We start from the raw sequence: 11,774 nt of genomic DNA on the forward strand, positions 1-11,774 counted from the left end.
CAAATCTGACAATTGCATTTTAAATTTCTAAGTATAGCAAAGTAAATAAATAAATTTAATTAGAGCATCGTACTCGTTGCATTTTGATTATGATTAGAGTATTGTACGTGTTGATTATAACATATTACCTGTCGAGAGTATATTTTCATTCAGAAATGATACTTCCATGACCGGTGAATTGACAAACTCACGCTTTACTAAAATACGTTTTGAATGTTGAAGTAATAAAAAGAACACGTCGAACTCGCCTCCAAATGCTTCCAAAGGATCTCAAATCGATTTCTAAATTCAATAACAAGTTTGATATTAATCAAGAATCACAAAGCTTCAAACCATTAACAAGTTTGATATTAAAGGAATATTCCAAAAGCTATGAATTAAGAGAGCATAAAATGATAAATAATGGTCAACAGTCAGGCCTCAATAGAACTCCTTTGGTACATCTAATGGGTCGACAGAGAGGCTACAACACCAATGCTTCTTAAAACTATGTCTGCACCTTTATAACAAAGAAAAGCCAGAAACAATGCCTCTGAAGTAAAAAGAGAACCACATATTCTACTATTCATTTCAGCACAACAGTATAAAGGGGAGAAGTTATTGCAGATCCTCTAGATATTTAGTTGCTCTCATTTGTCTATAGAATTCAAGCGTAATCAGGGGCACCTACTGGTTATAGTTATGCATGCCCCGCCCTCGACCCCTTCCAACATGGCCATAGCCCCTCCCGTAATAACCACCACGACGGCCACCACGACCAGAATGAAAACCACCACGACCACCTCGGAATCTTGCAAACTCGCCGAATGTCTGCAGTGACAAATATCCAATATAATGAGAAACAGTTCTAAAATAAATAAATTAACCAACTCACATAACATACCTCAGTGTCCAACTTCATTTGTTCGAAGTATCTGGGCCTCCTTCCATTTTGAGCTTCTTGGTCAAGAGCGTTGCATGAGAGAGTATCAAAAAAGTCGTCCTTATTGTACACAGGCTGCAGACATAATATGAATCAGTTTTATGTAGGCAGGTAACAAACATTTCTTAAACATACAAATCTCCAGAAGTGTATGGCGTTGAAAGAAACTAAGACCTTCATCTCTAACTTTGACGATTCACCATCATCTTCTTCATAGGCATCGTCTTCATCACTGAATTTTTCATCCCCATCATTGAACTTCGGATGAGATTTGGTATTCTTGCCAAGATGACCCCAGACTTCATCCTTGTTAAATTTCTCATTCATTGCCATGAAGTCAAAATCTTCCGTGAATCTTTCTGTTTGATGCGAGTTCTGCAATCAAAAAATCATAAATGTTTACCCAGGATATTGCGTTCTTTGGAATACGCAATCATGCGCGCAGTGCTGTTTAATGCACTACAAATATTTAATTGACAATAAACTACCAAGCATGTCTATTTTAGAATCCCATCAAGCTCATATTGAGGTCAAATAAAGGAGCAGATCAGGAAATATAATGTAGTTCGACCAGGAAATATAATGTAGTCCCATCAAAAAAACCCAATGTAATTCGATGCACAAAATCTTCAAGGTTCCCAATCCTCCTGTTAACATATTAATAGATGCCGGAGACACTCCTAGTTATAATAAATCTAATTTAAGAAGTACACATTACCCCAAATCGTCCTCCTCTACCACGTCCCCGGTAGATGTGCCGAGTTTGTGAAGTTGAATCATTTGGCTGGTGAAATTACAAGATGTTAAACGTCAGAACCTTTGTAGCATGAAAGGTACATTAGACAGACAAATAGCCCGATCCTTGTAAATGAGATAATGACAAATATGCAAATCACTCTAAATTCTACCCACAAGTAATAGCCATCGACTTCTAATGACATCATAACTGCCTCAGGAACATATCATGCATATTTACACTTGATATCTGAACAGCCTAAACGTTGCACCAAAGAAGGGCCTAAATATTTGTTTAAGGACACTTAACCGTAGTGTCAACAATATGAACTTCCCAAAAACCAAACGACGTTGCATAAGTATATGTAGAACATGTGGCCATGGAGAGAGCACCTTATGAATGGCTCGTGGAGACACCAGTAACGGTAATAATGGTGGCTGAGTATCCACTGAAACTGGAACAGTTTGTTCGGCTGCTAACGAGGAAGATGTTTGAACCACTTCCACGTCCTTTGGAACTGTCTGCAAAGATGAAGAGACTACCGTAGTTTGCAAGAGCTGGCCTGGAGTCACAAGGGTAGGTGCAGGCGCACTTGTCAGAACAGAAATCGATGTTCCAACAACAGCGGATGTAGATTGAGAGATAGTTTGATAAGACAATGCTGGACCAGAAACTGTAGTAGTTTTGTTAGAAGTTGGAGGCACAACAAGGCTAACATCCGAACTTGCTGTCAAAGGAGAGAGCGATGGCAAGTTGGAACTTAGAGGAGCTTGAGGAAGAGCAGAATGTACTTTCTGGCTGGCCATTGAGCTTGATGATATCTCAGAGGCCTGTGGAACTGACAGCACAGATGGAAGTGTTGAAGATACAGTTACTGGTGGCATTGTTGTGGATGATAAACTAGGAATGGTAGGATTAGCAGAGAATAAAGAAGATGGAACTTCTAATAGATTTGATGCGCCAGTGGGTAAAGAAGCATTAAGATTAGGATATTGCAGTGGCGGCTGCAAGGAAGAAGGCAATGACAGGCCAGGTGGTGGACGAAGTAATGATTGCTGATGCATGTGAGGAAGTCCATTAGGGGGCCCATAATACCCTTGCCAGTACATTGGCAAAGCAAGTCCACCATCACTTGGATTTGGAGGAGGTGGCGAAGGGGAAGCTCCCCAAGACCCTACATTTCCTCCAGGTTGATATAAAGGCAACCCACCCTGGAAATTAGATCCAGGAATTCCAACAGGTATGGCCTGAGAATTAATATCAGGCAAGGGCCCACTAACAGGAGGAAGCGAGCTTGAAGAAGTAGATACTGGACGAGGATAGTGAGACTGCATGAGAAATTTCACCAAATACATTGTAAGTTGACCTCCATTTTATGCAGAATAAATTGGGGAAGGGAGGGAGGGAGGGAGGGAGGGGCAGGGAGAGGATTTCATGTTACCTGAATAATAGCTGGATCGTTGTTTATCAAGGGTGTAGTCTGAACAGGTGGAGAAGATTTTACCTGTAGATCCTGCAGAAAGAGCCACCAAGTCAAAACTACTTATACATAGCCTCAACGATGCCATTTCCACAAAAGTTCAGTTTTATATGCATGTATATAAACGAGGATCAGAACACAGGTGGGCACCCTTAGACTTTACCACAGGGTAACAAAGATACAAAAGCTGACTTGTACTTTGTCAAACAAGATTGCAATGTTACATAAAACATATAATAACAAAATAATGATACTACTTCACATGGAATCTTTAAATTAATAAAAAAGATCTTTTGCACGCATTAAATAATATAATCAAATATAGGAGCTAGGTAAAACTTTAAAAAGTGCCAAGTACACCACAAGGTTCATTGGTATCTACACAAAGGATACCTTTCTGTCACATAGTAATCATGCAATTAAGCGTACTGCCACTACCACGTTATAGTTAATATCTATATCAAAGTTACCTTGATATCACTTCCACGGAACAAGATGAATTCAAAAACTTTGTCGCTTGGTGGGACTTGTGGCCCCTCCTGCTTTCTCCCTTCTGTTCCAAATGAACGTACTGAAAAGAGAAATATAAAATATCGCATTAGTATCAATTTCCCTGGCACCTTGAAAATTGCTTAATATACATCACTATGACATTAAAGATAATATACTAAAAAGTACAGCAACTGTTTGTCACCCCATGGATGAAAATGATGACTTCTTAAAACACGAGGAAACTGAGCCAGTATTTGAAAAGATTTCAGGACAAAAGCTACCACAAACCCAACCTATAACATCACAATTATGGGCCAAGGTTTCATGTCAATAAAATACCAACCTTAACCCACCGAACATTTCACTATGATGCACAAACACAACATTCCTATTCCGCCGAACATGTAATAAAATTTCCGCCCACGCTAATAGTTATTGGACCTATAAAAAGTTTAATCTGTTCAATTTAGCAACTAAGTCAAGCCATTGTTTTCCTTTCGATTCTTTTTTTTTTTTTTTTTTCCTTTTTTCACTACAACAGTAGATGCGTCACACAAATGTAAAAACTAATTAACAACATGAATAACACCCGACAATAGTCAAATCTACTAAGAGCCTCTGAGATAATTCTGCAATGCCTCTCAAGACAATTTCCTGAATGATAGCAAAAACAGCATTTTCTCAGGGCACTTTAGCCTGCATTTTATACCCTACTGGAATGTCCATGTAACAAATTGCTCTCTACAGCCCAAAACATTGTTGCAAAAGCCATAGAAAATACCAGAAGTTTCAAAAGCTTCTACCACCAAGTATGTGCAAAAGTAAAACTGCCCACAAATAGTATTGGCCTTCCTACATACTTTTACACATTTCTCCACAATTAAGGCAGATAGAGAGCCAAAATAGGGGACCATTTATATTTACATTATACTACAACACCCCATGGACATCGCTGAGGTCTTTTTAAACCCGGGTAAACTATTCCCCTAACCCCCTGTATCTCAATGTGCTAGATGCTATAGTATGCTCCACAAACCACCACACCACTTCAAGGAAATGCTCTCCTATTTCAAGTATAACTTCACTTCCTCTAGCAAGCTAGTAATGTTAGCCTGGTTACAAGATGAACACCTCCTATGCAATATTCCCCAGTCCACCAAAAGTTGAAGATCGTTAATCTGAACAAGGTACTTCACCACTTAGGCTCCCCTAACCAGACCTTTAGAAAGATCAGTTTGAAGCAGATGGCATAGAACATCAACGGTAATCACAGACAGAACTATAGGTTAAAGGTTTCCATGCTTGCAATACCTTGTAAATTTGATTCTACCTCTAGGTTTGCCATTCATAATAACTGAAATTTTAATTTGAGCAATACAGTTCATAGCCCTTTATTCTCCTGTAGTCATCCACTATTTCATTCAAAGGTAGAATGGAATCCACTCTTGCCTATTATTTATGAAGGACAACTTATAGTCAAAAATAAAATTGTGCCCAGAGGGACCTTTTTAATCCGATCCACCAGAATTATGCCAGAAGCTTATAATCATTATCACCAAACTGATAGATTGAAGAACCTTCAAACAAAATCACATATAAGAGTCATCAATTTAAACTTTCTATTAACTGTTATGCCTACTAATGATTTTACTAGACGGAAAATCATGCACCGTAGAATGAAATGGGCGCATCTGTGACAAAAAATTCCATCATTAAGTTCAATGAGCCCTACAGACTAAAAACCGCCAGTAATTATATAGTTGACACGAAGAGGCAGACATTAATATTTGATGAAAAGCCTTCAGCAAAAGGGATGCCAAGGAATGAGCAGTGCTTGATATGTAATCCCAGGTCACAAAACAAGTTACCAACCAAAAGTTAAAGGAAATGGTGTAGCTGGTTGACACATGACATTGAACAGAAAATGCCAAAAGGAGAAAGGGAAAACAAATGTGAAACTGCCCATCGGCAAACTCTGCAGGCAATTCAATTTCACAATAGCAGCCGGGTAATGGTTTCAGCAGTCAGATTCGCAAGGCAATAGGAATCTATTCAGAAAATTTAAATCTCATAGCTAGTAAATGATGCAAGGCCAGCAACCAGATGAGACAAATGAAATATTTAACCAGTCAATCCAATCTCACTTCGTAGTTTCTCCGAACTAACAGAGTGAAAAGAGACAAATTTCATAATCATAAACTAAAAGTTAAAGCCTACGATTCGTCAGGAACTTCACCGAGAGAACAAAAGAGGATTGGATCCAATGGAAAACAAGTCAAGCCCTCGCCTAACCAGAAAGTGAAAATAGCAAAACTAAAGACTTCAGAAAAGGATGTTACCATTTCTCAGTCCGATACTGGATTCTTCAGTGTTGATGCTATAAAGAACACCTTCGTATCTAATCTCACTCCTGGAAGTTAAGCTTATCAAGCTTCCTATATACGAATCGGCCGGTGAACTGGATCTGGAACCACTATCGGAAGCCATAACCTCCGACCCAGAAACAAATCCGAGGGAAAAAGAGAGTAGGGTTTTAGAGGGGGAACCTTGATTGAGAAGGTGGGGTTATATTGAGCGATTTGTCAGGCGAAAGTGGTAGGAAATGGATGAAAAGCGCTTCTGCAGTGCGCTTTTATTATACAAAACCATTCGCGACTGCAGAAAGTACCTAAGAAACTGCTCCAAACGCCGTGGAATGTTTTAAGCGGATAACCCAAATGCCATCGCCATGAGTATGGCTCAGTGTTTCATTGTTTCTTACCGTTCAATCTTTTTTTAATTAATTACAAATTAATTTTTTATTTCTTAAACTTGATTTAAAAATTTTAAATTTTAATTAGACATTAATTAATTTTAATAAATTATTATAAACTTAATTAAAATTAATTTGAAAATATGAGAACTAACTCGATAATTTAACCAATTTTTTAAATCAAACTCTTTTAAATTTTTTATTAGAAAATGACCTCTCAGTGCCTCCATTTCCAAACCCTAGAAAACCTTCAACGCTGCAATTTCCTTTTCCATTTCTCTTTACTTCATTCAATGCTTTAATTGATCCAAATCGCGTCTTCGTGTCAGTTCGCCATCGGAGAATGTAGGCGGCAGCGGTTGCGGTAGCGGTAGCGCCAGTGCTCTGCCTCAACGGCTGCATGTTGGATCAACCAGAAAGCCTGAATTCCACCGCGATTGAACAAGCCTCATCAATCGTTATTAGAAATCTCTCAGAAGCCTCTAATACACCTTCTGAATCTCTCTCCCTGTAAGATTATTCTTCATTTTATCTCCGATTCATGAATCTTTCTTTCTCTCTTAATACGAAATTCCAAAATGCATTTGCGATTGCATTTATTTTATCTCTGAAGAAAAATTTGAAACGAAATTACGAATTCATAGAGTGCAGATTTAAAGATGGAATGTCGTTTTCCTTTCACTGATTCGTTTGTGCAAAACTGCATAGCAAACTGTGTCCTCTTTTCGAGCCGCGCGGTTCACCAAGCTGATCGCCAATGGGGCTCCTAGAGTAGTGCTTTACGCTCTCTCTCTCTCTCTTTAAAAGTAAAAAAAATCAATCATTTCCATCTATAATTTCAAAATGTTCTCCATAACCTCTATCTTTTTCTCCTTGTTTCTATATATCTGACTTGAGTTCCAATTATTATTCACTGAAATCAGAAGTCATTATTATTGTAATTACCAATTGTGAATCGGGAATTGTTTCGAAAACATGACGTTTAAATTATATATTAGCCACTCCTATGAAGTTCAGTTGCAACTTCATTATTTTTTATACTTTATTTTTCTACATTTTTTTAATCAAAAGTACATTAAAAGAATATCTAAACTAACAAAAATACATATTATGGTTGAATTATTTATCACCAGTTTGACTATTCCATTTTGTTATATATAAAATACTAAATGTTAGTATATTTACCAGCTTTGACAGTGAGGTCTCTGTATCTCAATAAATTGTATTATTGGTTTAAAAATCATCATGAAAATCAAGAAAAATACACTTGACGTATCTTTTCTTTCTGTTAAATTTTGTGAGCACGAACTTATATTGTAATTTTATGCATTAATGAAAGTAGGAGTTGATTTTGATTGAAATTAGTAAATATTTGTAGGAAACAAACGTATTGTCAAATTTTGGGGCAGTGATCCTCAAGACTGTGAAACCCTAAAATACATCCTTTGTCCTTTTCCCCTCCTTAATACAACACTTCAAAATCCAAATTAAAACAAAACCCAATGCCCAAAACCCAACTTGTTTCCTTCCATGCATACACATGCACCTTCTCTCTCTTCTGCGTGGGAAGAAAATGGTACCTTTTAAAGGCCATTTAGTTCTCTTCCTTCCCCCCCGTCCCATCCCTAAACCCTAAACTCTAACCCTGACCCTAATCCTAGAGCTCTGCTTGCTTTATTGTTCTTAGCCACCTTCTCTAAAGTCTAAACCCATAATTCCCCCAACTACTTTACCCTTTTAGCCATCCTATTCTCATAGCAATAAATTTTGCTAACAGAAAATTATACTAAATTATTTCTCTGATAAAAGGAGTTGCTTTGGCATTCCAATGCATACAAGGAAAAGGCTTTGCCCCACATTTCGCTTTCACTTGGGGTTGGGGCTTTTAGCCCTTTCAGTAGTTTATGGCGCTCTTATCTTTATTATTGTTATTACTATTATTGCTTTTTGGCCCTTTTTTGAGAATTGTGCTTTGCCTAATCCCCCCCTTTTCTTCACCACTCTCTGCTCTAATACTTCCCTTTGCCCATTTCCATTTCCATTTCTCTCATCTTTTGCATCTCTTTCACTTTCATTCCTTACAAATCTCTCTGGTTTCTCTTTCGTTTGAGCCTTTTCTTGATCTGGGTTTGCTTTTTCTAGCTTGCTTGTGTGATTTCTCTACAGTTCTTCTTGTTCTTGTGACCTCCATGCACGTACCCATTTCATCCTCTCTGTTCCACCGCTTTTCTCCATATATATGTCACCCTAAACTTTTGAATACAATAGAATAACATAACTGCGTCTGATTTCTTCATTTCTTTCTCTCATTGTTGTGATCATTTTGGTTCTGTAATGGGGATGAAGAGGCTGTTTATTGTTGTATTCTTTGTCTGTTTGGGAAGTTGGAGGAGCTATGCACAAGAAGGTGGAGAAGCTCCAATGGAGAAAACAGAGCTTGATGCTCTGAACTCCGCAATACAGGGCTTTGTGGGTAATTGGTGGAATGGCTCAGATCTCTACCCAGATCCTTGTGGATGGACTCCAATACAGGTAACTCTTCTTCAACCTGCTCCATTTTTTAGTTCATTTTTCTGCTTTGAAATTTTACAATTGAGGAGTCAACTTAGAAAACAGGAAAATATGTTGTTTGAAGAAATTTTGCATCCTTAATGGAAGGTGCAAAGAGGAATGATTTTTTAGTTCATATTATTGCCTTAATATTTCACAATTTAGGAGTCAACTTAGAAAACAGGATAATATGTTGTTTGAAAAAGTTTTGCATCCTTAATGGATAGTGCAAAGTGGAATGATTTTTTAGATGTTTTTCAGGGGGTTTCTTGTGATATCTTCGACGGGCTCTGGTATGTCACTGCACTTAACATTGGACCAACTCATGACAACTCGCTATCTTGTGGTCCAAATGCCCATTTCAGACAGCAATTGTTTGAACTCAAACACCTTAAGAGTCTGTCCTTCTTCAGCTGCTTTGTCTCAACAAAAGGGAGCAATTCTGTTTCACTTCCAACTGACGAATGGCTAAAACTCGCCGGAAGTTTAGAATCTCTCGAGTTCAGATCAAATGACGGCCTCACCGGAAAAATTCCGGCCAGTATGGGGAGTCTATCAAAGCTGCAATCTTTGGTTTTATTAAATAATGGGTTCGTAGGTGAAATACCTGAAAATTTTGGCGGTTTGATCAAATTAAAGCGGCTGGTTCTTGCTGGAAACTCGCTCACTGGTCCAATTGCTCGAAATCTTGGCCGGCTGAGCGAGCTACTGATTTTGGATTTGAGTAGAAACTTATTGTCGGGTTCTTTGCCACCGAGTTTAGGAAATTTGACTTCCCTTTTGAAGCTTGATCTTAGTGACAACAAATTGAGTGGAACTTTACCAAATGAAATCGGCGATATGGGAAATTTAACGCTTCTGGATCTGAGCAACAACAGTTTCTACGGTGGATTGAAACAGTCGTTTGAGAAGATGAGTTCGTTAGAAGAAGTAATTTTATCCAACAACCCAATCGGGGGAGAACTCAAGAGCATAAACTGGAAAAGTCTAGAAAACTTGGTGATTTTGGATCTTTCCGACATGGGTTTGAAAGGAGACATTCCGGATTCACTATCCGCATTGAAAAGGCTAAGATTTCTGGGACTTAGCCGCAACAATCTAACAGGAAACCCCTCGCCAAAACTTGCAGCTCTGCCAGTTATTAGTGCGATTTACTTGTTCAGGAACAATTTATCTGGAGACCTTAAATTCTCCGAAAAGTTCTACGGGAAGATGGGGAGGAGATTTGGGGCATGGGATAATCCGAATCTGTGCTACCCCATTGGAACTTTGGCGGCAAACAATGCTCCATATGGGGTGAAGCCATGTCAAGAAGAGGAAGAAGATGAAGATGTGATCAAACTAATGAAAACCCCCGTCAAAAAGACGAGTATTGACATGGGAAATTCAAATTCGGCGGTGTCAAATGGTTGTTCTGGGCTTGGAATTGAAGGATTTTGGTGGAAATTTGTGGGGAAGACAATAACGATGATTCTGTTAACGAATAGGTTGTTATGAAACAGAAACAGAGGTTTGTTTCTTAGAAGTGTCCTGTCCGAAGAAAATGGAATCATTATCCATTTGGTCTGCAGCAGCTGACGTCCTTAACGAAAAGTTACCTTGTTATTTAAAGAAAGAATAGAAGTTAAATGGTATTTGTAATGGAGTTTACTTAGTTTCAATTTTCAAATTTAATTATGCACTAGAAAAGTCAGTACGCAGTAAAATTTATTTTTATGATAGATGCTAAATTATTAGCAGTTAAAAAGTTGAATAACTCAATTCTTGTAAATTTAAAACTACAAAGATTAAATTATTATTTGTACAAAGTGTAATATGAATTTAGTTCTTGGTATAACACAAATTTAATCTTTGTAGCGAGGGGCAGGGATGGAAGAAAAAGGAAAGGAGAGGGGGTTGAAGGAAGGACAATAATGTCAGAAATGGAGGGCGTCGGAGCAGAAGGTGGCGAACCCGATCCCAAGGTGGAGGAGGCCAGTAAGGGCCCTCTCATACATCCCACCCAAACCCCAAAGCCCCCACTTTCTCCTTTCTGCAAATGCACTCTTCACTAACCCTATCCCTATCCCTATCCCACCAATTTCTTCTTTTATTTCTTTTTATTGCTTTTATCTTAGGGTCATTTTAGGGCTTTCACATGATTTTAATTTTCTTTTAGTAATTGATTGGTGAATATTTAAATATTTGAAATCAATTACCTCATTCAAAATTTGAATACTTTCTATTTTTGTCTTAAAAAATATATATTTTTTATCATTAATTTTAGATTAAAAAAAAACGTTAATATTTTATTTAAAGAATAGCTTTTAACTTTTGATATTGATTAAAAAATATACTTAGATTCTATAAAAGTTAAAAAATTATACTACGATTAGGACTATTTTTAAAAAAATTTATGAAATATTAAATGGTTTTCTCAGATTCATAGACTATCTCTTTATTTTTTTAATATTACTTTTAAAAATTCATTAATATATTTGAATTGTGGTAGATAAAGGTAATTTTTTATTCTTTTTGTTTAAAATAAGAGTGGAATTTGCTAGAGAATATTTTTTTTTTAACCTATTTTAAAAGTTTAGGTATTTTAGAAACAAAAAATTTTAAAAAATAATAATTCTAAGGATATTTTTAGATTTTTTTTAATTTAAAGATATTATTGAAAAATTTAAGAGAAAATGAAATATATTTCTATTAATTTAGTCTAAATTTTAATAGTTGTATTTACTTTACTAACATTGTCTCGTAGGTCTTTCAATTCTTACATATTATTTGTCAACGCTAACAGCGTTTTTTTTTTTTTTTTTTTTTTTTTTTTAAAAAAAATAACCTAAAAAAAAAGGTT

The 11,774-nt window shown here is 36.9% G+C and overlaps 2 protein-coding genes across 3 annotated transcripts; one reads left to right on the top strand and one right to left on the bottom strand.

The window, feature by feature from the left end:
* Window positions 1-350: 350 nt before the first annotated feature.
* On the bottom strand, window positions 351-6,356 carry LOC111458590 (protein decapping 5-like). Its single transcript, XM_023101342.1, has 8 exons — window positions 5,970-6,356; window positions 3,609-3,709; window positions 3,100-3,171; window positions 2,051-2,986; window positions 1,641-1,706; window positions 1,097-1,297; window positions 884-997; window positions 351-810 (listed from the first exon to the last, which is right to left on the bottom strand). Exons 1-8 carry the CDS (start codon window positions 6,115-6,117, stop codon window positions 667-669), a joined length of 1,782 nt encoding a protein of 593 aa, XP_022957110.1. The 5' UTR covers window positions 6,118-6,356; the 3' UTR covers window positions 351-666.
* Window positions 6,357-6,587: 231 nt separating this feature from the next.
* Window positions 6,588-10,619, top strand: LOC111458791 (piriformospora indica-insensitive protein 2-like). Of its 2 annotated transcripts, none has more exons than XM_023101602.1 (3): window positions 6,588-6,892; window positions 8,767-8,914; window positions 9,194-10,619. In XM_023101602.1, the coding sequence occupies exons 1-3, from the start codon at window positions 6,783-6,785 to the stop codon at window positions 10,427-10,429; spliced, it is 1,494 nt and encodes a 497-aa protein (XP_022957370.1). In that variant the 5' UTR covers window positions 6,588-6,782; the 3' UTR covers window positions 10,430-10,619. The 2 variants fall into 2 exon arrangements, with proteins under 2 accessions (XP_022957370.1, XP_022957371.1); XM_023101603.1 differs by having other exon boundaries at window positions 6,802-6,892; window positions 8,729-8,914.
* The last annotated feature ends 1,155 nt before the right edge of the window (window positions 10,620-11,774 follow it).

This window comes from Cucurbita moschata, unplaced genomic scaffold, assembly GCF_002738365.1.
Source record: "Cucurbita moschata cultivar Rifu unplaced genomic scaffold, Cmos_1.0 Cmo_Scf00021, whole genome shotgun sequence".
NCBI classification, from domain to species: Eukaryota; Viridiplantae; Streptophyta; class Magnoliopsida; order Cucurbitales; family Cucurbitaceae; genus Cucurbita; species Cucurbita moschata.